The sequence below is a fragment of the Canis aureus genome, chromosome 1 (genome assembly GCF_053574225.1).
Source record: "Canis aureus isolate CA01 chromosome 1, VMU_Caureus_v.1.0, whole genome shotgun sequence".
Classification (NCBI taxonomy): domain Eukaryota; kingdom Metazoa; phylum Chordata; class Mammalia; order Carnivora; family Canidae; genus Canis; species Canis aureus.
The window spans coordinates 17,738,522-17,764,448 of NC_135611.1; the positions used below are offsets into that span (position 1 = coordinate 17,738,522).

Below are 25,927 nucleotides of genomic sequence, written 5' to 3' on the forward strand. Positions count from 1 at the left end.
CCTACAGGGAGCTCCATCCCAGGACCCTGGGATCATGACCCAAGCCAAACGCTTAACAGACTGAGCCACCCAGGCGCCCCTGCTTTGGGATTTTAAAGGGACTCATTACAAGGCACCAAGATTACGACTTGCAATATTTTTTATTTATGTAGGAGTCCGAGAAGTTCTTTCCAAATATTAACTCATGGATCCTTGCAAAATCCCCTGGAAGTGCCTGGCCATAAAGGGAACACCACCAGCGAATCATTAATCTGAGTACCACGGAGGTAGAGTCAGGACAGGGAACAAGCAGTTCTTCAAACGTCCTCCCTCCGAAGCCTGGAGCAGTAAAACTCCCTGGTAAACAACCTGGTTTTGCATTGTGCCTGCTAGGAAGGGAGACTCCTTGTTTGGCTCGAGGCAGGGAAAGAATAGAGCTCTGAAAAATAATTCTGGATTAGTCTGCAAGCAGGACAACAGAGAGGAGACGGAGGGTCACATCACCCCTTCTCCTCTCCAACTTATGAATACAGGTGAAGTTGGGCTAAAATGAGTATTTAGAGACTTTCAAGGGGGAGGATCCAGATAGGAGTGCTCATAGGGACAGAGCGCCTGCAGGGGGTGGTGGAGGGAGAACCCATTTCCTTGCCTTTTTAGGTCCTACTGAATGCCTGGGTTTCTTGGCCTATCACCGCTTAATCTAGTCTTTCTTTCTCTCTTTCTTTTTTTTTTTTTTAATTTTTATTTATTTATGATAGTCACAGAGAGAGAGAGAGAGAGAGAGGCAGAGACATAGGCAGAGGTAGAAGCAGACTCCATGCACCGGGAGCCCGATGTGGGATTCGATCCCGGGTCTCTAGGATCGCGCCCTGGGCCAAAGGCAGGCGCCAAACCGCTGCGCCACCCAGGGATCCCTCTTTCTCCCTTTCTTTCTTTCTTTCTTTCTTTCTTTCTTTCTTTCTTTCTTTCTTTCTTTCTTTCTTTCTTTTCTTTCTCTAGATTTTATTTATTTATTTGAGAGACACAGCCAGCACGAGTTGAGGGGGAAGGTCAGAGGGAGAGGGAAATCAGGCTTGTCGCTGAGCAGGGAGCCTGATGCAGGGCTCCATCCCAGGACCTTGGGATCATGACCTGAGCCAAAGGCAGATGCTTAACCAACTGAGCCACCCAAGTACCTCCCTTCCTCCATCTTTAAAGAGCATCCCCCCAAGCTCTGCTTCTGTCACCCATCACCTTTCATCTCCAGCTCTCCCCTTATAAGGATCCTTGTGGTGGCACTAGCCCACCCAGAAAACGCAGGACAATCTCTCCATCTTAAGATTGCTAGTTGGATCTGCAAAATCCCTTTTGCCATACAAGATCCCATTCCCAGGTTCTGGGGATTAGGATGTGGATGACTTTGGGGGCTGTTATTCTTCCTCCCACGCTGGGAAATCAGGGCAGAGAGACTGAATGGCATTGCAAGGAGGGATTCCTGTAATGTGGAAATCTCTCCGTAACACCAGTCTCTCTAAGGCCAAGGACCATGGGATGCCTCATCCATGAGCTGCCTGCCGGAGTTCTGAAATGTGTCAAGGTGAGCTGTGCTTCTTGACATGCCTCCCACCTTGGGCACAAGAGAGGTCATTCCTGAGACTCTCCTGGGTAAGGGGAGCTGAGACAGTCGTGCAGCTCAAGCTTCTTTCTCCAGAAAGCGAAGGAAGTTGTTTAAGGTTCAGTTACCAGCTGGGCAGACCCAACTCGGGTTGCTGGGGAGATGCCCTTGGCCACAGCAGTGACAGGGAATGGAAAACAGGTTTCATAACAACCAAGCCTCATCCAGTTCTTTTGGAGCGTCTCTGAGGAGGCTGTTCCTGGCTTTGAGTCGGGGAGAGGAACCCTGATGGAAACCATAACCACCACATGTAAGCGTTTCCTTCTGCTCTCCTAGAGAACCACGTTCAAAGCAAGAGTTTTCATTTGCTGAGATGTGTCCCAGCTCCTGCATCCTAGGACCTCCAGGATGGTCCTGGCCACCCACCGTCCTGCTGTCAGATGTTGTAGTGGATTCTAGGATGTGATCTGAGCTCCTGGGCGTCATGGAGTCCCCTGCCCTGTCACAGGCACCGCTGCCCACGCAGCCCCTGAGTGCTCCAGACTTCCTGCTGCCCTTCGCTCCTGGTTCTGTGGCATGGATGTCCCCGGGGGGACTTTCTACAAACCAGGGTCCTGGGGTCAGCATCGAGGAGGTTACAACGACCATCACTCCCTCGGACCCACGGGTCAATTCCCCTCTAGCCTTGCTTCCCCGTCACCCTCCCCCTCTGGAGAGGCTCCCTCCATCCACAAAGCTTGGGAGAGCCCCACCTTTGTGATAAGCATACTTTCCTCTTCGAAGCTCTTATCTTTCACACAGCTCTTTCAGTTATTTGAACAGGAAGAAAAATCTTTTTTTATTTTTTTAAGATTTTATTTATTTATTCATGAGACACACAGAGAGAGGCAGAGACACAGGCAGAGGGAGAAGCAGGCTCTTTGCGGGGAGCCTGATGAGGGACTCGATCCCAGGACCCCGGGATCATGACTTGAGCCCAAGGCAGATGCTCAACCGCTGAGCCACCCAGGTGCCCCTAGGAAGAAAAATCTTAATGAGGACTGTGTCAAACAGGAATTGGTTAGGATGCGAAGCCAAGAAATGTGAGTTATGCCAGGTGAGACAGGGCAGGGCTCTCAGCACTGGTGACATTTGGCCCCAGCTGGTTCTTTGTGGTAGAGGCGGTCCTGGACGTTGCAGAAGGTTTGGTGACACCCTCGGCTTCTAACCACCAGATCAGCTCTTCCTACCAGGGGGTGCTTTTGCCCTCCCCGAGGACACTGGGCAACACCTGGAGATGTTTCTGGTGGCCAGGCTGGGGATGGGGGCGGGGGGTGATGCGACTGGTATCTCGTGGCACCGAGGGCATATCCCGCAACTCATAGGACAGCTCCTCACAACAAAGAATTATCTGGCCCCCAATTTCAATAGGGCCATGATTGGGAAACCCTGGTTTAAAGAAATCAAAGTGGACATTTATAGTTGGTCCAACAGGATGGGATGAGAAAGTCCCAAGAGAATGACATCCCCGCCCCCCCCCCCAGCAGAATGCATATCTAATTCTGTCCGCTGAGAGAGCCAGAAATAGTCGTCTTAGCTGGTAATCACTGGAATGGGGGTCCTCACCGGGGGGACCCCTGGCCGGACGCACGGAGGGACCGGGGACGCACGAGCTCCGACAGCACAGGGGACGCGAGCACAGGTGCTGCGCCCAAAAACCAGCACCTGTGGGACTGGGTGCGGCCACGGCCTCACGGACAGCAGGCGGGGCTGTCTCTGCGCTCCTGGCACTTTTTGTCATTTGGATTTGCCTTTTGCTGTGTTAGCATCCCATTTCTGTTGAAACCCTTACTTTTTTTTTTTTTTTTTTTATGATAGGCACACAGTGAGAGAGAGAGAGGCAGAGACACAGGCAGAGGGAGAAGCAGGCTCCATGCACCGGGAGCCCGATGTGGGATTCGATCCCGGGTCTCCAGGATCGCACCTGGGCCAAAGGCAGGCGCCAAACCGCTGCGCCACCCAGGGATCACCGAAACCCTTACTTTTTAAAAAGAATTATTTATTTGGGAGGCAGAGTGGGCGAGCGAGAAAATAGGAGCAGGGACCAAGGGAGAGGGAGAAGCCGACCCCCCCCAAGCCCCCCACTGAACAGGAAGCCCAACATGGGGCTCGATCCCAGACCCTGATATCATGATCTGAGTTTTTTTTTTTAATTTTTTATTTATTTATGATAGTCACACACACAGAGAGAGAGGCAGAGACATAGGCAGAGGGAGAAGCAGGCTCCATGCACCGGGAGCCCGACGTGGTATTTGATCCCGGGTCTCCAGGATCACGCCCTGGGCCAAAGGCAGGCGCTAAACCACTGCGCCACCCAGGGATCCCTCATGATCTGAGTTGAAGGCAAACCCTTAACCCACTGAGCCACCCAGGCGCTCCTCTGCTGAAACCCTTAAATCTCAAGTACATTGGGGACACCGCGCTCCTGCTCCTGCGCACGCCGCCAGCGGGCGGGCCTCCTTTATAAAACACAATGAACGGGTGACAAAGGGAAGCGCTGGGGCTGCAGACGGTCCACCCGGGGCTCCGGAGGCTGTGGATTTTGTTGGCTGGTGGCTGGGAAAGAAACAGACTGGGTTGTCAGAGTGGCCGCGGGGTCCCTCCCCAGGGTCCCGGCCTGGTGACAAGGTGGTGGCTGCAGGCCCCGCGAGGAGAACTCGGGCCCCGGGAGCCACAGAAAGGGGAGGTCAGTGAGATGCCCGGGTGCTCCGCTCCCCGCTGCACCTGCACCTGCACGAGGTTTCAACCCCTTTTTCTTCCGACCTCTCATTAGCTTGAAACGTAAGAGCCGAAAATGCATTCCAAGCACGGAAAATAGACCATCGTTCCCTCTTTCCTGTCCTGCTTTCTCTCTCTGCCCTTTTGGGTCACGGGAAACACGGCCTCCCTCCCTGGGCTGTCTCCCCGTCAGGTGCTCTCGGGTCCAGGTCCTTAAAGGCTGGGCGGCGAAGTCAAGAATGAAGAAGGAACAGGTTGAGGGCTGAGGGTGGGCTTCCCCAGGCGGCACAGGGGAAATGTTGGGAGTGGAGGAACATTCGGGATTTTCTCTGGTCCTTCGGTGACTTTATTATTATTATTATTATTATTATTATTATTATTATTATTTTTGCTTGCTGTGGTGACTTTAGTCCTGCACTGAGGCACGTGGCAGAAAGAGGGGGCGTGACTGGTGAGCGGATGTGTGAAGGGCCCTGTGGTTGCGCCGACTACTCATTAAAGGTTTTATGCGGCTATTTGCCAATCAAAACGGACAGATTTAGGACAATGGGAGCTCATCAGGACCCGTGACCCTGACATTGTTCAAAGGGGAGGGGGGACACGACTTACCCTTCCACCCATTTCTGAGCTTTCCCAAGACAGGACCGCCTCCAGCCCACCTCCTGGCCGCCCTCCAGCCCCCAGAGCTGTGCTGGTCACAGATGGGGTCCTTAGGCCATGTCACTGGAGCCAGGGTGTGGGTCCAATCTAGGCTCTCCCACTCTTTTCCTCTGTGACCTCGAGCAAGTCAGCCCGTGGGCCTCCCTGCACTTCTCTGTTGCATGGAATTGCTAATGGCACCTCCAGGGCAAAGGCCTGAGGGCGGGGGGAGTAAGTTAGCCGGAAGCCAGGCTCACAGGAGATGCTAAGTATTAGCCATGGGGCGCCTGGGGGGCTCAGGGGCTTGAGTGGCTGCCTTCGGCTCAGGTCATGATCCCGGGGCCCTGGATCGAGCCCCGTGTAGGGCTCCCTGCTCAGCAGGGAGTCTGCTTCTCCCTCTTCCTCTCCCTCTGCCCTTGCCCGAGTGCTCTCTCTCTCTCTGTCAAATAAATAAATAACATCTTAAAAAAATTAGCCATTAGTATTAGGGGTTCAAATTCTGTTCAGCTTTGTAGCTCATCAAAGGCCAAATATCTAAGGCATTTTACTGCTTAATTAAAAAAAGGAAATCCTAACTGCCTCTCATTTACATACTGTACAGATTATTTTCAAAGAGATATTTGAGAGGATTTTTGAGTGGCTTTTGGTCCTGTTTCTGGACATGGGCGGGGATCCCTTCGGGGTGCTCACTACCCCTCCAGATGAGCTGCAGGTTCTGTGCGGCCAATGAAGGCTACTGGATGTGCCCCCCCAACCCCGGGGCCACGTGTCCTGGAAAGTTCCTTAGGGCCCTGCGGCCTGAAAAGCCTCTCAGACCCTGCTTGGATTCCTTCCATATTTTTCTCAGCAAAATCTTTCTCCAGATCTCTGCCTTTTCTTTGTGGTTCACTCCCTGTGCCTCAGGCTCCGTATGTAAAAACGAAATCACAATAAAAACGGAGAGTGGGGACAACCTGAGTGCTCTTAACACCCCTGATCTGTTCACATTTCAAATGGTTAAGATGGTAAATTTTATGTTAGGTATATTTTACCACAATTAAAAAAAAAAATACAATCACTAAAAAAATCCCAAGAGTGGGGTGAGAAGGATGGAAGGGCCTTCATCTGTGATTAAGATTTCATTTATTTATTTGAGAGAGAGGGAGAGAGAGAGAGACAGAGACAGAAAGACAGAGAGGCAGAGACAACAGGAACAGGGCAGAGGGAGAGAGGAGCAGACCCCAGGATGGAGACCTGAGCAGAAGGCAGATGCTTCACCAACTGAGCCACTGGGGCCCCCAGGAACTTCCCCCAGAGAGGGTCCAGGGGCACGTGGCCATGCCCATGCCTGGGAGGGGCACTTTTTCTATTTCAAAAAAATATTGTATTTATTTATTCATGGGACTCACAGAGAGAGAGACAGAGAGACAGAGAGAGAGAGAGGCAGAGACACAGGCAGAGGGAGAAGCAGGCTCCATGCAGGGAGCCCGACGTGGGACTCGATCCTGGGACCCCAGGATCACAACCTGGGCCGAAGGCAGATGTTCAACCGCTGAGCCACCCGGCATCCCAGGAGGAGCACTTCTGAGCATCATTGCCCTTTTCAGCGCCAGGGCCGTGGGAGCAAGAGGGCAGGACAGGGGAGGAACCCACCGTGGGCAAGGGCCTGGCGGAGGCTGACTGCGAGCCATCAGGGTGCGTTCCTTGGGGTACCTTAGGTGCTACTTAGCAGTTTTTTAGCAGTAAAGTATTTTTAAGGTACATACACTGTTTTTTAGACCTAATGCTACTGCACACTTAATAAATTACAATACAGTTTAAAAATATGTATGTTCCCCGGGAAACCAAAAGCTTCATTGAATTCACTTGTTTTGCAGTGGTCTGGAACCAAACTCATGACATCTCCCAGGTTTGCTTTCGTAAACCTGGGGGGGGGGCCCTACTTCCTGTCATCGCACTGAGCCACCAGCCGGGCTGGGGAGGCCCTGAGTGTGTGGAAGCTCCTACAGAAACGCAGGCCTGCTCCATCCTGTGTCTTCGCGCAGACCAGCAGGGCAGGGCCACCGGGTCCCACCCCGGGCGCCCCGACAGCCCCAGGCCTGTGCTGCCCTCTGCTGGGCTTCCCCCGCCCACGGCAGTGCCCGGCTCGGCACCGGAGGGAAACCAAGGCGAGGCCCCGAGCAGGGGGAGCAGGGGCAGGGCCTGGAGAGCTGCAGGCCTGAGAGGGACCCCGGGGGCCCTGGTGCAGGCTCTGAGCTGGTCCTCGCCCCTGGGCTGGGGCCCCAGTTGGCCTCACCGGTCCGCCTCCCCGGGTGTGGACGCAGGCAGGTGTTACTCCTCGTTGGCCGGTTCCAGCCCTGAGCTCTCCCCCTTGGGGCTCGGTGAGCTTCAAGTGCTCCCTGGGGTGGGCTCTGGCTCCTGGCTGCCCTGGGGGTCTGACCACCACGGCCACATGCTCCTGTTTTCCTTCCAGAACACAGTTCTAGGTGCTGCCCAGCCGCATCGGGTCAGAGTCCCTCCCCCGCCCTCAGGTGTCCCCTCCCCACCGCCAGTCTGAATGACTATATGACTGTCCTGTCCTCGTCTGACTCCTGCGAAGTCGGCCGGCTGTCCAGGGCAGTTCCAGAACAGCACGGAACACAAAGGCCTTCATCTGGCTCTAGGCCTTCCTTTCCTGTCCGTGCTTGACACCAACATCACCTCTTCTTGGGTGGCGTCTTCTTGTCATTGGAACCAGAGGCACAGGCAGCCTGGTGTCTGCAGCTCCATTTGCTGGCGCTTTGACCCTGCCCCCTCCCTCGCCTGGGTTCCCGCATCTGTAAAGCGGGGCTGATGGGCGGCTGCCAACGCCGAAAGGACACGAATGTGGAAAGCACTTGGAAGCGCACGTGGCACCTGGTGGGCACCTTGTAAGTGGTGGCCATTTATTTGTTGACAATCTAGGCCAAGTCCCTCCGTGGACTCCAACTTCTGCTATCACCTCGGCTTACGCACGTAAAGCCACTTACCCAGCTGCCTCCTGTCTCCTGACTTTCACCCTCCAACTTACCTAAAGCACCCATCCTCAGGCCTGCCCCCCACCCCCGCAACTAGTCTGGACTTAGAACTCTCCAGAACTGTCTCTGAAACCTGACACGTCAGCCCTCCACCTTCTGGAAGCATCCACCTGTCACCCTTCCAGCTCTCTTAGTGAGCACCGCCTTCAAACCTGCTGGCTTCCTTCCCAGGGGAGCCAGTTCGACCCCTCATTTCTCAGCCCATCAGATCCTCTGAGCTAGTACAAGTTTCCCTGCTGAGTTTATTTATTTTTTAAAGATTTTATTATTTGAGAGAGACAGAGAGAGAGAGGGGGGAGCAGGGAGAGGGACAGAGGGAGAGGGAGAAGCAGACAAGAATAATTTATTGAAAATAGAAACCTCAGGATCCCTGGGTGGCTCAGAGGTTTAGCGCCTGCCTTTGGCCCAAGGCGTGATCCTGGGGTCCTGGGATCGAGTCCCGCATCGGGCTCCCTGCATGGAGCCTGCTTCTCCCTCTGCCTGGGTCTCTGCCTCTCTCTCTCTGTCTCTCATGAATAGATAAATAAAATATTAAAAAAAAAAGAAAGAAAGAAAACAGAGACCTCAATGCCATAGGAGAGAAGGGATACCCAAAGAAATGAAACTTGGGGGAGAAAGAAAGGAGGCAGGACCCTGGGGGGTCCGTGGAGGGATTAGACAGGAGGGGGTCATGCCCTTGGTGGTAGCAGCCAGGGAACTGTGGGCGTGGAGGTGGAGGTGGGGATGCTCGTGGGGGCTGTGGGGCTTCCACTGTCTCTGGGGGCCGAGGCCGGGTTCTCAGCCTAGACAAGAGGGTGGCAGGAGGAACAAAGGTCTGCGGAGAAAGAAAATGTGTGTGAAAGCCACTTGGGGTTGACCCTTGGCAGTTAAACAAGAGGAGGGCCCGCAGTCCAAAGACGGGGTGGTGTTTGTGAGAGTCAGAGTAGAACGAATTGGAGAGTCCAGGTTAGACAAGAGAGTAAATTAAGGGGCGCCTGGGGGGCTCAGCGGGTTAAGCGTCTGCCTTCAGCTCAGGTCATGACCTCAGGGTCCTGGGATCCAGCCCCACTCAGGCTCCCTGCTCAGCGGGGAGTCGGCTTCTCCCTCTGCCTCTGCCCCTGCCCTGCACTCAGGCTTTTGATGACTTACTAGAGGGTGGGATTAAAAGTGTTTTTGCAGTTGTCGGACTGCATGATCTCACCAGCTTCCTAACACCTCCAAAGCATTCTCCAGACTGTTAAAGCAGAACTTTTTTGTATGGTCTTTTTTTTTTTTTGTGTGTGTGTGTGTGTGTGTTTTCTTTAAGAAGAAAGATGTCAAAAAAAAAAAAAAAAGAAGAAAGATGTCTTCTTAAACACAAATATTGGTAAGAGTTAAGTTTTCTTTTAAGGAGAAGAATTACTTTTACTTGGCTATATAAATACAGTCCAGATCGGATTTAGATTTCAGTTATGTTAATAGGTATCTTAAAGACAAATAAGTTTATCTTATCCAAATCCTTTTTATTTATTTATTTAATTTTATTATTATTATTTTAAAGATTTTATTTATTTATTCATGAGAGACACACACAGAGAGAGAGAGAGAGAGAGAGAGAGAAGCAGAGACACAGGCAGAGGGAGAAGCAGGCTCCATGCAGGGAGCCCGACGTGGGACTCGATTCCGGGTCTCCAGGATCATGCCTTGGACCAACGGTGGCGCTAAACTGCTGAGCCACCCAGGCTGCCCTATCCAAATCCTTTTTAGAAGAAAATCATAATTTGTAAATAGTTACAAACTATGTTGATAACATAGGGTTATTTGTTCTACTTGTGAACACATCCTAATACTTCTTAAGATTCTATTGGTTGCTTTTCCTTATTACAGCTGACCCTTGAACAACCTGGATTTGAACTGCGCAGGTCTACTTACACCTGGATTTTTTTCAGTAATATATGTATCTTGCTATAAATGTATTTTCTATTACACATTTTCTTATGTGCTCTCTCTCTCTCTCTCAAATAAATAAATAAGATCTTAAAAAAGAGAGAGAGAGTAAGTTAAGTCCAGAGAGAAGTTAGATGCCCCGGAGGTTAGATGCCCCCAGGTGAGCAGTCTGGATTGGGCTGAATAGTTACCATCCAGGGGGCACTCGAGGGAGCGGAACACAGGGGAGACTGGATCAGAGCGGGGATGGTTCAAGTCACTTTCTGGGGTGACAAGGTCCAGGCTGGCTCCGGGGAGGCGGGTGGGGTTGCAGGAAACATCTCTGTTGATGAGGAAGTCACGGGAAGGAGAGCAAGGCGAGGGCCATCAACAGGGAGTTGAGTTTCCCCGGGAAAGATGACGGGGCACAGGGCAGAGCTTGGGACCAGTGTTTTTCAAGACGGAGTGGGGCCGAGAACGTGCTATTTAAGGATGTTTTCTTACAAAGAGGTTTCTTTTTTCTCTTTCTTTTTTTTTTTTTTTTTTAAGATTTTATCTATTCATGAAAGGCACAGAGAGAGAGAGGCAGGGACACAGGCAGAGGGAGAAGCAGGCTCGATCCCGGGACCCCAGGATCAGGCCCTGGGCCCCAGGCAGGCGCCAAACCGCTGAGCCCCCGGGGATCCCCTACCAGCAGGGAGGGGATAGAGATGCCCCTTCTCCCAAGCGCACCCCAGGCCTCCGACCGCTCTGGGGCGGGAGGGGCGCACTTCTGTGTGCGCGCCGGGAGGGGGCGCGGGAGACCGCAGCCGAGAGGGACCCCGGGACGCGCCTCCTCCGCGGCCGGCCCCGGGGCGCCTGCGAGCCGCTTTCGCTACCAGCCTCCATCCGGCTCCCTGGGGTGGCGCTGGAGGCCGGAAATCCCAAATTGTATTAGGCGTGCAGGGCCACGCTCCCTTGGAAGCTTCTGGGCCCGCGGTCCCGGCTGCGGCTGCGCCCCCCTCCCCCCGCCCCCAGCGCGCACCTCCTCCGCGTCCCCGGGCTCCCCTCGTCGGTGCCTGTGAGGACGCCTGGCCCGGGGCTGAGGGTTCTCCCCGCCCGCGGCGGCCGCCCGTCCAGATCCCCGTAGGACACCTGCTACGGCCCCCCCCCCCCCGCCCGTATACCAACCGGTCGCGGTTCAGGATCCGGGGGTTAGAAGGTAGGGATCTCTCTTTGGGGTCACCATTCACCCTCCTCCGCCCCCAGCGCGGGGCCCGCTCGGTTTGTTTCGGTGAACGTGTGGGTCGCGGCTGCTGAGCGCCCGCCGAGGCCGTCGTCGGGGCGCCCCGGGCCGGGCAGGGCCGTCTGCGCGGGGCCCGAGGCGGCCCGAGACCCGGAGGCCGAGCAGGCGCCGCGCGGGATGGAGGAGGCGAAGCGTCGGAAGCAGCGCGGACCACCTCGGTGGGAGGCTGCGGCGTGGGGGGTCCTGGGTGCCGGCAGCACCGGGCGGGGACGCCTCCGAGAAGGCGGCCGCCCAGACCGCCAGCGCCGCCGCGCACCTCTGCCGGCACCGGAGCGCGGGTGGAGCACAGGTGGGCGGGAGCGCGGGTGGCCACAGGTGTGCGGGAGCGCGGGTGACCACAGGTGGTGCGGGAGCGCGGGTGGAGCACAGGTGGGCGGGAGCGCGGGTGGAGCACAGGTGGGCGGGAGCGCGGGTGGTGCGCAGGTGTGCGGGAGCGCGGGTGGCCACAGGTGTGCGGGAGCGCGGGTGACCACAGGTGGTGCGGGAGCGCGGGTGGAGCACAGGTGGGCGGGAGCGCGGGTGGAGCACAGGTGGGCGGGAGCGCGGGTGGTGCGCAGGTGTGCGGGAGCGCGGGTGGAGCACAGGTGTGCGGGAGCGCGGGTGACCCGCAGGTGGGCGGGAGCGCAGGTGGAGCGCAGGTGGGCGGGAGCGCGTGACCACAGGTGGGCGGGAGCGCGGGTGGAGCACAGGTGGGCGGGAGCGCGGGTGGAGCGCAGGTGTGCGGGAGCGCGGGTGACCACAGGTGGTGCGGGAGCGCGGGTGGCCACAGGTGTGCGGGAGCGCGGGTGGAGCGCAGGTGTGCGGGAGCGCGGGTGACCACAGGTGGTGCGGGAGCGCGGGTGGCCACAGGTGTGCGGGAGCGCGGGTGGAGCACAGGTGGGCGGGAGCGCGGGTGGCGCACAGGTGGTGCGGGAGCGCGGGTGGCCACAGGTGTGCGGGAGCGCGGGTGGAGCGCAGGTGTGCGGGAGCGCGGGTGGCGCACAGGTGGTGCGGGAGCGCGGGTGACCCGCAGGTGGGCGGGAGTGCGGGTGGCGCGCAGGTGTGTGAGAGCGCGGGTGACCACAGGTGGGCGGGAGCGCGGGTGTCGCACAGGTGTGCGGGAGCCTGTGTGGCGCACAGGGGTGCGGGGAGTGCGCGTGGCCACAGGTGTGCGGGAGCGCGGGTGGCGCACAGGTGCGCGGGAGTGTGTGTGGCCGCAAGTGCACGGGAGCACGCGCGGCCGACGGGAGTAGGGAGCATGTGTGGCGCACAGGTGTACCGGGTGGGGGCGAGCAGCCCCCGCGCAGGCCCACGGACCTGGGTGGGAGCCGTCGGCGCGGGCTCCCAGGGAGCACGTCCCCCGTCCGTCCACCTTAGGCAGGTGCCTGCTCCCCGGGCTCCTGGGCCCCGCGCTCCAGAAGCTGCCCGGTGCGCAGGCGGGAGCGGCAGAGGGGAGCTCCCTGCGGGCCAGCGCGGGGGCAAGGCGGCGCCCCTGCCCTGGTGCTGAGGACTGCGGGAGGCCGGTCCCAGGGCGCCTCGGCCTGCCAGCGCAGGGTTCCCTTCAGGGGCTGCTGGCCGATCCCTACGGGGGCTCTGGAGACCGCGCATCTGAGGACGACAGCAGCCTTCTCCGAGCGGGTGACAGCATGGAGCGGCACTGGGCCCACACGGCATACCCTGGCCCGGCAACTAGGAAGTGTGCAGTTGCATTATGTCTAAAAAAATGTACGTACCTCTATTAAAAATACTTTACTGTTAAAAAAGGTTACACATCACCTGCGCTTTCAGTACACTGGATCACTGATCACAGGTCACCAGGACACATGTAATAAAGAAGAAGTTTGAGCTGCTGCAGGAGTGACATGTGACACCGAGACAGGAGGTGAGCAAATGCTGTTGGAAAAATGGCCCCTATAGACTTGCCCCCTGTGAGGTTCCCACAGACTGCTCATTTGTCAGAAGCCCAGTGTCTGCGGAGCACAGTAAGGTGAGCACAGCGGTAGCAGGTCACCTGCACCTGCTCACAAGGCCATTGTCACCAGCAGCTCAGACTGGCCTCCTGAACTCCTCCCTTGGACCAGGAAGCTGGAAGCCCTCGGCTGGGCTGGGTTTTGGTCTTCCCCTCCTTTCTCAGCATGGTAGCCTGGCCCAGGTCGCCAGCCGGGGCGGGACGGCTGTGGCTGAGGGGACGGTCCCCAACGGGTGGTGGGCTCCAGTGAGAGGAGATGAGATCCATTGTTTTCACTGAGAAACTTTTTATGCCAATGGAAGGTAACTTGGAAGGAGGTATGTAAGCAGATGAAAGTAGAGATGCTCCAGATGAAATGAGGTGCAGAGACCTAGTCCCACCTGCCAGAGAGAAGCTATTTTTTTTTTTTTTTAGAGACAGCACACACAAGTGTGGGGAGGACAGAGACAATCTTTTTTTTTTTTTTTTTTTTAAAGATTTTATTTATGTATTTGAGAGAGTGAGTGAGCACCAGCAGGGGGAGGGACAGATGGAGAAGCAGGCTCCCCACTGAGCAGGGAACCGATGGGATGTGGGGCTCTATCCCAGGATTCTGGGATCGTGACCTGAGCCAAAAGCAGATACTTTTTTTTTTTTTTTAAAGATTTTTAAAAAAATTTATTCATGAGAGACACAGGCAGAGGGAGAAGCAGGCTCCCTGCGAGGAACCCGATGTGGGACTCAATCCCTGGACTCTGAGATCACACCCTGGGCCGAAGGCAGGTGCTAAACCGCTGAGCCACCCAGGGATCCCCCAAACAGATGCGTGACGGCCTGAGCTATCCAGGCGCTCTGAGAGAGAGAATCTTAAGCAGGCTCTGTGCCCAGTGCTGTGCCTGACGTGGGGCTCTATCTCACAACCTTGAGATCGTGACCTGAGCCAAAACCAAGAGTCGGATGTTTAACTGACTGCGTCCCCCAAACACCCCCCAAACAGGAGCTGTTCTTAACAGTTTGAAGACCACCAGACTCAGGTGTGAGGTCAAGTGTTACAAAAGGAAATTGGGAAAGGCGACGGGGCCACTTACACAAGCTGGGGCACAGGACAGAAGACATCGAGGTCAGATAATAGGGTCAGAACCCATGTCTAGCAGCAAGGGGAACACGTGCACGTAGGAGAAATATGGTATAAAAATTATCAATCTTCGAGGAAGACACTAAATCTTTGCAATAGAGTACTGAACATTCTACACAAAGAATGTTAGTTTAGTGGGTGAAACCAAAGCTTATATTAAAATACTTAAAAATATATTTTAACATCTTCCCCTGTTAGAACTCTGTTGAGCATATTATAGCGACATTACTAATTTTTAGGTCAACTCCTTCAGAAATGTTTGGAATGTGACCTGTGACTTTCATCTTTAGAGATGGTCAAATATTTTCTCCTTTAAGAATAATGTTTTAGTGTTTAAAAAATATTTTTCAGGGACGCCTGGGTGGCTCAGTGGTTTAGTGCCTGCCTTTGGCCCAGGGCATGATCCTGGGGTCCCGAGATCGAGTCCATGTCAGGCTCCTGTGTGGAGCCTGCTTCTCCCTCTGCCTGTGTCTCTGCCTCTCTCTGTGTCTTTCGTGAATAAATAAATAAAATCTTAAAAAAAAATTTTTTTTCAAACACTTAGAAGGTTTAAGTATTAAGCCACACTGTTAACACACTTCACAAAAAAAATCACTGTTGGGGGATACCTGGGTGGCTCAATTAGGCAGCTGACTCTGGATTTTGGCTCAGGTCATGATCCTGGGGCCCCCGGAATCAAGCCCTGCATCAGGCTCTGCGCCCAGTGGGAAGTCTGCTCGAAGATTCTCTCTCTCCCTCTGCCTCTGCTCCCCCCGACCCCTGCATGTCTCAAATCAATCAATCTTCAACAACCCCTGTTGGCTCATTTTCTGCTATGTTGGAAAAACAGCAAGTTTAAGTTACCAAATTCAAGATGCCGTTCCTTCTGTTTTCAAAGTAGGATGGTTGGGCAGCCTGGGTGGCTCAGCAGTTTAGCACCACCTTTGGTCCAGGGTGTGATCCTGGAGACCCAGGATCGAGTCCCACGTCAGGCTCCCTGCATGGAGCCTGCTTCTCCCTCTGCCTACGTCTCTGCCTCTCTCTCTCTCTGATGAATAAATAAATAAAATCTTTTATTTTTTTTATTTTTATTTTTTTAAATTTATTTTTTATTGGTGTTCAATTTACTAACATACAGAATAACCCCCAGTGCCCGTCACCCATTCACTCCCACCCCCCGCCCTCCTCCCCTTCTACCACCCCTAGTTCGTTTCCCAGAGTTAGCAGTCTTTACGTTCTGTCTCCCTTTCTGATATTTCCCACACATTTCTTCTCTCTTCCCTTATATTCCCTTTCACTATTATTTATATTCCCCGGATGATTGAGAACATATAATGTTTGTCCTTCTCCGACTGACTTACTTCACTCAGCAATAAAATCTTTTAAAAAAACAAAGTAGGATGGTTTTTTGCAAACTTCTTTCAAAGACTTGTATCTCTTAGATATAATAGTTGATACTCCGTCAAGTATGAGCATTTAATGTCATGCCAGTTTTGCATTGATTCAGCACTTATTACTCAATAATGATTGTGTATCTCCCCATCATCGGGTAATAAGCAGCAGCACTGGAGAGTAATAATGGGCTCTGTTCTGGGTCTGGGTCGTCCTGCCTCTGCCACTTGTCAGCTATCCAGGGTGAATTAGCATCTTGATTTAGCCTTACAGTTTCCTCTTCTGTTGTTGAGACATTAAATGAGGCCTGTGTGTAAAATGTTTGTACGTAGCACGTAGAACGTAAAGCACCCCACCCCAAGCCTTGCTTCCTTCCTTTGCATAAACGTGTACCGCTGAAGCTCCCATGTATTCATTCGATAATGTTGATGAACCACTTGCTCTACAAAAATAGTGGATGCAAGCTGCCCTTAAAAGAGTCAGTTTGGAGGAAAAAAATAAAAAAATCAGTGTGGGGGGAGGAATCGTGACTAGGAAAGGGAATAGCTTGCCCACAGTGGTGTTTCTTGCAGTGTATGCAAAGTAATCCAAAATTATTTTCAAATATGTGATTAGTTTTGAAAATCACTTGCAAATGTTCACTTCCAGCCACGATGTGATGATAGGACTGGATTTGCTCTCCCACCACGAACAAGTAGGAAGCCATACTCAAAGTACGAAACAATAGTTTTTTTTTTTTTTTTTTTTTCAGAAACAATAGTTTTTAGACATTGGACAAAGGTCACAGGTCACGATCTGTGAGAGAAGCGAGACAGGGAAGCACTGTGGGTTCTCAGCGTTTGGGCTGTCGTGGAGGGAGGTTCTGGAACTGTTTGGACAGTTTACTGTGGTTATGTAGGAGACTGTTCCTGGTTTTTAAAATTAATTAGTTAAAATGTTCCTGTTTTTAAGCAGTACACACAAGTATTTAGGGGCAAAAAGGCAACATTTTGAACAGTTTGGGAAAAAGATCATTTGTAGATGTAGACATAGATACAAATATATATATATATACACACACACACATTTATGAGACAAAATGATAAAACATGGAAAAATGTTAACATAGGGAATCAGGGTGAAGGGAATATGGGAATTCTTTGTACAAGTTTTGAAGTTTTTATGTAAGCTTGAAAGTGTTTCAAAATTTTTAAAAAGTCAAAAAAATTTTAAAAAGTCGAAGTATTAGTGACTTATTAATGTAGGAACACTCAGCCATCTGTTTCTACTACTTCTACTACTTAAATGCCGTTCAAACACGATGCAGAAAAAACAGCAATTCCTTCAGATTTGTGGTAATTACTTTAGACTTAGCTATTTTTTAACAGAATAAAAAGCACTGAAGCTTAGCATATTTACATTGTACAGTGTGTATATCTGTACTTGTAAATTACACATCTGTTTCCTGTATAAAAACTGGAAGATCCAGGTAAGCAAAGACAAATAATTTCAGCAGAGAAACACTGCTCATCAATTGTCTTTCTGTGTAGTCATAATATACTTTATACTGGTAACTGGTGACATTAAATTTCCATGCTTTCTGAAACGTGATTTTGGAGTAAACAACATTCAATTGCAACTTATTTTTAAGCATTTAAAAAAAATTTTTTTAAAAAGATTTTATTCATTCATTCATTCATGAGAGATACAGAGGGAGGCAGAGCCATAGGCAGAGAAGCAGGCTCCATGCAGGGAACCCGATGTGGGACTTGATCCCGGGACTCCAGGATCATGCCCTGAGCTGAAGGCATATGTTCAACCATTGAGCAACCCGAGGGTCATGATCCCAAGATCAAGAGTTGCATATCCCAACAACTGAGCCCTCCAGCTATCCCAATTACAACTTATTTTAGAAGGTGATACTACATTGCCAATACTATTTTTTTAAATAAAGATTTTATTTTATGGAGAGAGGCAGAGGGAGAAGCAGGCTCCCTGAGTGGAGCCCAATGCAGGACTCGATTCCAGGACCCCGGGATCACGACCTGAGCCAAAGGCAGGCGCTCAACCACTGAGCCACCCAGGCGTCCCATTGCCAATACTATTAAGAGTACTTTGTAGGAAGCACCTTAGTAACAAATAATATACACCATACTGTGTGTGTACTGACTGCTATGGTTTTGAGAAAGCCAGATTCCAAGGATGAGGAGCCTTTTCAAAGCGCTGGCTCTTGAAAGGACTTAGCATCTCAGTGCTGCTCGTTCTGTAAAGTACTAGAAGATAAACAGAAGCACAGACAAGCTGTAGGGCACACTTCAAGCCACACTACTGTTGGGTGGTGAGGACAAGCAGACTCCTCCTTAGTAAAGTCACACTTTGTGTCCGATGCTGAAATATTTTTAATGGGGGGGTCACCTGGGGGCCTCAGTGGTTGAGTGTCTGTCTTTGGCTCAGGTGGTGATCCCGGGGTCCTGAGATCGAGTTCTGCATCAGGCTCCCTGCGGGGTCCTGAGATCGAGTTCTGCATCAGGGAGTCTGCTTCTCCCTCTACCTATATATCTCTACCTCTCTCTATGTGTCTCTCATGGATAAATAAAAATCTTAAAAATAAAAAAAAATTTTAAAATGAAGTGTTTTTAATGCTGTCAACTTGCAAAAAGAATTAAATATGCTTATACAAACATTCTTATATTCTGGGTATTGTTCTCTTTACTAATTTTTTTATCAATATGAAAAGTAGGTCATATAAGGGAAAGTATTAAAAACATATTTTTTAATTAGGCCTGGATAAAGCCCACAATGTCAAAATAGAAGGACAGGTCGAAATTGCACAAAAGTAATGTGTAAGTTAAAAAAAAATGTTTATTTTAGAGAGAGAGCACGAGGAGGAGGGCGGGGAATCTCAAGCAGACTCCATGCTGAGGGCAGAGCCCAACACAGAGCTTGATCTCAAGACCCTGAGATCATGACCTGAGCCAAAATCAAGGATCAATGCTTAACCAACTGCATCGCCCAGGTAACCTAAAAGTATTGTGCAAATTCTGAGTGTTTGGCATTAGTTAATAGTTAAATTAGTTAATTAGTTAATAGCTAAAAGCCTATTAGTTAATAGCTAAAAGCACCTGGGTGGCTCAGTTGGTTAAGCATCCAGCCCCGAGTCTGGCTCCCTGCTCACCCAGGAGCCTGCTTCTCCCTCTCCCTCCGCCCTTATCCCTCCCACCCTGCTTGTGCTCTCTCTCGCCATCTCAAATAAGTAAATAATATCTTAAAAAAAAATACTAGGGGAATATTCAAATAACAGGAAACAATTTAAAATTTATTAGGCCTTTTGTTAAAAAATCAGATCTCATCCTGATACCATACTTGTGCCGGATCTACGATCTACGTGTCAGTGTGTCGACGATCCGAGCTGTGGCTAGGTGATTGGATTTACGGAGTCTAACAAGTCAAAAACAATTTTGACTACTGAAGAGACCACCTCATGGTTGCTCTGTGTGCAAGTAAGAGGTATGAAAAGTAATCAGCACGGGGAGGGGGGGGGACCAGGAAAGGTCTATACTGTGTGCGTACTGACTGTTATTGTCCCTTTTGTATGTCAGTATCCTTTAAAGACTTTCCTTCTCAAGGTTGTGATTTATTTGGCCTGTTCACTTCAGCTGGATACCACTAATGTTTTCTATTGGATGATCCGTGTGTTAACTTTTTTTTTTTTTTAAAGAAGGTTTTCTTAGTTATTTGACAGAGTGAGAGTGAGAGCCCACGCACAAGCAGGGGGAGCAGCAGGCAGAGGGAGAGGGAGAGGGAGAAGCAGGCTCCCCACTGATCAGGGAACCCGTTGTGGGGCTCAATCCCAGGAGCCTGAGATCATGACCTGAGCTGAAGGCAGATGCTTAACCAGCGGAGCCACCCAGGCACCCCTGACTTAACTTTTTTAAAATTAGAAAACATGTAACTTATCATTGCTAACTTTAGGATTTTGAAGTTACTTTCCAGAAAATACCCCTTCCCCAGGATCAAATATTAGCTCTGGATTTAGGGTGAGCCTTTACTATCCTAATCTCTTCCTCCCATTGTCGTTGGTATCAGTGGGTTGCCCTTCCTAAATTCTACTGATGTATAAAGCCCTCTAATGTTATAAAGCAACTGGCATATAGAAGAGACAAAAAATACACGACTGTTAGTTTAAAAAATGTTTTAAAATTATAAATACATGCCTTAAAAAATTCAAATATACAGGATAAACAACCGCATAGTTGAGTATGGAAGCCACTGGCTGGATTTCCATTGTTCAAGTTATCACACGGGGTTGGAGGGTAGCGGAGGACACACCAGCGGAGGACACGGACACATTTCCATCATTACAGAAGGCCCACTGGGCAGTTCACTGGCTACCGCCCTACAGTAACCATAATTAAGCACTAGTATATACATGGCTCATTATAAGAGGTTCTGCATATACTCTGGACACAAGTACCTTATCAGACATGAGTTTTACACTTTCTCCTGTGCTGTGGTTGTCTTTTCACTTTCTCGATGGTGTTCTCTAAAACAGAAGAGTCATTTTGAGGAAGTTCAATTTATTTATTTTTCCTTGTTGCTTGTGCATTTGGTGTTGTCGCTAAGAAACCACTGCTTCGTCCAAGGTCACGAAGATTTACTTGTATGTTTTCTTGTCAGTTTTACAGTTTTAGCTCTTATATTTAGGTATAGGATCCTTTCTGGGTTGAAATTTGTATGTAGTATGGGGTGGGGGTTCTTTAGCACTTGGCTATACAGTTGTCCTAGGTCTATTCGTTGAAAAGATTACTCTTTCTTACTGAATGCTATTGGCAGTATTGTCAAAAATTAATTGATCATAAACATTATAGGCTTATTTCTGGATTCTCAGATACAATTTATATCCCCGTAATCCATGTTTATCTTCATACCAGTGTCACACTGTTCGTTACTGTAGCTTTGTAGTTAATTTCTGTAATTAGTTAAGTGTGAATCTTCCAACTTTGTTCTTTTTCAAGATTGTTCTGGCTTTTGTATTTTCCATGCGAGTTTTATCATTTTATCAATTTTGTGTTTCTGTATAAATTTTACCAGTTTGTCAATTTTTGCAAACCAGGCAGCTGGGATTTTGATAGGAACTGCAGGAACTCTGTGGAGCAATTTGGGAGCAATCTTAACAATGTAAAGTCTTTCACTCCATGAGCAAAAATGTATTTCCATTTATTTAGGTCTTCTTTTAATTTCTTTCAACAATGTTGTATAGTTTTTATTCCTCTCAATGCTACTGTAGATAGAACTTTTAAAAATCTCAATTTCAGAACATTCACTGCTGACACAGAAATAAAACTGATCTTTGTATATTGATCTTTCTATCCTGTAGCCTGGTGAACTCATTTCGTAGTTTTCAAATGAAACTTCTTAGAATTTTCTATCTAATAAGATTGTCATCTGTGAATAGATAGTTTTCTTTCTTTCCAGTAGGATTAACTTTTCTTTTTCTAGCCTAAATGCCCTGGACAGGACCTCAAGAACCAAGGTTGAATAGAAGGGGCAAGAGTGAATGTCCTTGTCTTATTCCTGATGTTAGGGGGAGGACATTCAGCATTCAGTTTGTTGCCAATAATGATGTTAGGTGTGGGCTTTTTGTAGTTGCTCTTTATCATATTGGGGAATTTCCATTTTATTCCTAGTTTGTTAACTATTTTTAATCATGAATGGGTGCAGAATTTTATATGTTCTGCAGCTATTAAGCAAGTCAATGTAGTAGTTTTGTCCTTTATGAATATGGGATGGTTGATACTCATTATTTATGAGCCTATATTTGTGAATTTACCAGTTTATTTGTAAAATGTGTAATCCCCAAATCAAAACTGTCAGCACTTTAATGATCACTCATATATATGTGCAGACCTATGAAAATTTTGAGTTTCACTGATATGCATGTTCCCAGTGGGGGAGAACAAGGCCATGGTTCACCTTCCTGTTCCAGCTCCACCCCAGACATGACCAGAAGATGAGGGGCCAGGGGCAGGGCTGTGTGAGCTTTGGCTCCGGGGCCAGCTGGACGGGTATGAATCCCAACTCTGGCAGTTATTAGTGGGGTAGCCTCAGGAAGTCACTTAATATTTTTGAACCTCATTTTCTTTGTAAAATAAAACAATATACACCAGGATAAATTGTTCTCAGGATTTAAGATTATATATAATCTATTTGAGATATGAATGCACACACATACGTGCGCACACATTTCCCCTGGGAGCAATGGCTCTGCATTCACTGGTTCAGTTTTCATTGTGACTTCCTAGATTATAACTACTGTGAATAATGAGAATTATTTGCATTCGACGTTGATTTTTGGATGTTACACAAACCTTGCATTCCTGGGATCAATCTTACTTGGTCATGGTATATGATCCTTTTTATTATGTTGCCAGACTCAGTTTGCTAGTATTTTGTTGATAACTTTTTGATCTGTTTTCTTACGATGTCTTCACCTGGTTTTGTATCAGCGTAATAGTGGCTTCATAAAATGAGTTGGGAAGTGTTCTCTCTCCTTACATTTTTGGGAGAGAGTTTACAAACGATTGGTGTAATTCTCTAAATGTTTGGTAGGATACAGTAGCGAAGCCACCTGAGCCTGGTATTTTCTTTGTGGAATGTTTTAAGATTACTAATTCAGTATTTTTGTTATTGGCACTTGCCATTTTAACTTGCTTTAGGTAGGACAAAAGGTGGTAAGATTCTCTCTTAAGGCCAGTAAAATTCATTAAGAAAATGTTCTCAAAAAAAAAAAAAAAAGAAGAAGGAAAAAAAAAGAAAATGTTATCAAGGAGGACATATCCAGTGTTGGTAAGATTCAGAGAAGCAGCTGCCAAGATTATTCAGTGGCAGAAGCATCCTGCTGTCTTGCTCTAAGACAGACAAACATTTCGTCACCTCTCCATGTGCTTTCCTGACCTTAGGAACCATAAATTTCCGCCTGTTCTACATAAGATTTATATTTATATACAAACCTCGTAACTGATGCTTGCAGTGACGTCCTATAATCACAAAGTAAGGTTTATACATTTCTAAGATTATATACAGACCTGCATATTTACATATTATCTTTAAATCCATCTACAAATATAACACCTCAGAACCTGTCAGGAAGGTAGCGTGTAGTGGAATAAACACTGGAATGGAAACCTGGAGGTCTCAGTTCTGGTGCCAGCTCTAACGTACACAAGATGCCTCCATCTGTTTCTCCCACTGATGAAACTGGGTTAAGTGTGATCATCACCAGGGTTTTTTGCCCTGATTCTAAAAATACAATGACTCACTCTACAATAACGTCATTCCCATCGTTCTTACTTCAGAGTGCTCAAAATGAAAATATTTTTGTTATAAACACACGAACATATACACATCCATCCTTTACTCTTACAGAACAAGTCAACCAATTCATCAGCTCCTAAGAGAGAAGAAGAGGGTCCGTGGGTAAATAATATAATTCCAACACCTGAAAGTCCTGAGTTTGCCATGAAATATCTTTACTAATCTTCTCTCTCTTCGAATAGGTATTTGCTTCTTCATGATGCTTCCCTTCATGTCAGTCCTGTTGCACAGGAGGCATCTGGTAATTATGACAACTTCCAACAACAAGGAGGTCACTTTTCAGAAATTCGGAGTGCATCGGAGAGACTGAATGGCACGTCATCAGTTGTCTCCACTGGCACATTGCTCCTACCGAACTGGCATGGATAGTGGTGGGTGTGGTGACTTGACATAAATGCATCTGCCGTCCGGCTGCAGCGACAGCCATCTGATGGCAAGATGTTACTTGAGTTGCCAAGGTGTGAATGGTAAACCCCGTGGAATGAGTCTTGAGACGAGTGGTAGTGGCCGCCTCCCGCTGAGGTGGATGCTGAGCTCTGGTAAGGGCCATTACACATAATACAAGTTTGGAAGCAAGTCTTCCTTCCCAAACCTCGGTGAATGTCCAGTTTGGCAATGAGGGGTTTCCCAACATTCACCTCCTGCTTCTCCTCTACGGTATCTTCCAGTCCTGAGTATTGATATGACAGGCAGACTGTGAAGATGAGATGTTCCTGAAAAGGAAAAGAAACAATTATTTTTATCAATTGTGAAAGCATCTCAATCTTAAGAGTACTTACTGACATATACAAATACACATGATCACACAACAACAGCAGCCACTCTCACTCCCCTTTCCCAGGTTCTAAATCCCCAAGGCCCGTTTACCCCTTCCCCACACTCAGGAAGGCCCGCTATAATCGCCTTCCCTTTCCCTCATTCAGTACTTTCAACTAACTGGTGGAACTCTAGATCCTGCTCCTGACAGCAGCCAGAGTCACAGCGCCCTTGTACCATACTCTGGGTGAACAGTGGAAAGGTGTTTTCTAAGCAGTGGGGGTTGAGAAACTTACCCTTCCCTATTAGTGAAGATGGAGAATGATCCCTTAATGAAAAAATCTGGCTTTACACCTAGGCCAGAAGTTTAGCTGTTTTAAAAAACATGAAATAATAATCCACAGTCCCAGGTGGAGAAATACCACTGAATCCGATCATTAGGGTTATTACAAAGACAAAGGAGACTGCAGGTAGATTAGCTAGGAATAGGATGACAATAGTCTGTGTTGTTCCTTAACTAGGAAATGATTACTTGAAGATGCAAAGGTATCTTTTTTTTAAAGATTTTATTTATTTATTCATGAGAGACACAAAGAGAGAGAGAGAGAGAGAGAGGCAGAGGCACAGGCAGAGGGAGAAGCAGGCTCCATGCAGGGAGCCCGACATGGGACTTAATCCTGGTTCTCCAGGATCAGGCCCTGGGCTGCAGGCGGCGCCAAACCGCTGTGCCACCAGGGCTGCCCGATGTGAAGGTATTTAAAAGCAGACCATGCTCTGTATCTCTAAGTTTTCAAAAATGTGGAGAGTAATCACATGTGCTCTCACACAAAAACCCTCAGGCCACTACCAGGGACAGAACAGAATATGCAAGGGTCACTGATGAGACGCACTGTGTACCACTTACCTCTACTTCAATTTAATACCAATGAAGCAGCTCATCTATAAACTAATACAAGTGTCACACACCAACATGAACTTTCACTTTCATTAAGTTAGTAGTTATAAACAGGACAAGTAATAACCTTTAATTTTTGCAGCGAACTGAGCCTAGTGTAGAGGCAATGCTTGGGAAGATCCTTGGATACTAAATAGCTGCCAGTTTCTTCAGGCGTCCCTTTATTTGCATCTTTTGGATCAATATCTAAATCCTGTGAAAATCAGCAGACGTTATTAATGAAATCACTTAGGTCACAACGTAGTCTATGACAGTAAACTATCTGAACAGGTATTGCTCTCTCATGAATTTTGGCCTGAGAGGTGAGCCCTTTGCTAGGACTAAAGAAACTGTAAGAACGACATTCTAGAGTCTAACAGGAATTCTAAATTGTGCACAGATACATTTAAAAAGTTAGCTCTGCAAGGCTAGTTACTTTCAAACTACCCCTAGGAGTACTTCTTAGTCCACTTGAGCTTCCTTTAGGGTTCCAGCCCTGTTAGTGTGTGACTCCTGGATTCTCTTCCTGCTCACTCAACACTTTTGGGAAGGTGTAGGGGGATTTACATGATTCATATATTTAAAAAGAATAAATGGACGTGTACATACAGGCAGCCCTTCCCTTTTTCTTCTCTAAGAGCCAAGCCCTGGCTGAGAGCGGGAGATCTGTTCTGGAACTTCAGAGAGAAGGCCTCAGGCTCTCCCTGCCCAACGCCCAGGAGGCCCAAGCGAGTCCAGCACTGTCAGGGTTGGTAGACAGACCTGTCTAATCTGGGGTTCAGGGCTGGACCGTTTGCTCTCACACAAAGCAGTGTCCTCTGTGAAGCCTTTATCAGTAGCAAGGGTGATGTTCTGGATTTGTCTTGCTCCTTGCTTACTTCTCAATTTACTACAGTCATGTAGGAAAGAGGAGCACTATTTATTGGCTTCTTTAGGCCAACGGAAATAAATGAAATAAATGATGATATCTTAATTTTCAGAAAAAACAACTAAATTTCTATGCTTCCAATATACTATAATTTTACTTCTTCACACTTGATATCCTCCTCAGGGCTAAGGAAATTAAAGGCTTCTTTCCTAGGTGAACTTTAGCCATTCCTAAATTTGATAAATTTAGCATATTTGGGGGGTTAGTTTTTAAATGTAATATAATATATATTAAATATGAAAAACAGACTAATGCTAAATACTAATAATACTAAAATACAAATAAGTATTTAGATAAATGGAATATATATGTACTCATATTTCCTTTAAATTTACCATCAACTTTAAGTT

At 48.8% G+C, this 25,927-nt stretch overlaps 1 protein-coding gene across 1 annotated transcript in view; it reads right to left on the reverse strand.

Moving 5' to 3' along the window:
• Nucleotides 1-19,762: 19,762 nt before the first annotated feature.
• The window catches only part of MALT1 (MALT1 paracaspase), a 60,965-nt gene continuing 54,800 nt past the window's right edge, over nucleotides 19,763-25,927 (reverse strand). The window contains exons 16-17 of the mRNA XM_077876119.1: nucleotides 24,738-24,863; nucleotides 19,763-23,672 (exon numbers count right to left, since the gene is read on the reverse strand). Coding sequence (XP_077732245.1) covers nucleotides 23,232-23,672; nucleotides 24,738-24,863 — 567 coding nt within the window. The 3' untranslated portion in view covers nucleotides 19,763-23,231. The remainder of the gene's footprint in view (nucleotides 23,673-24,737; nucleotides 24,864-25,927) is intronic.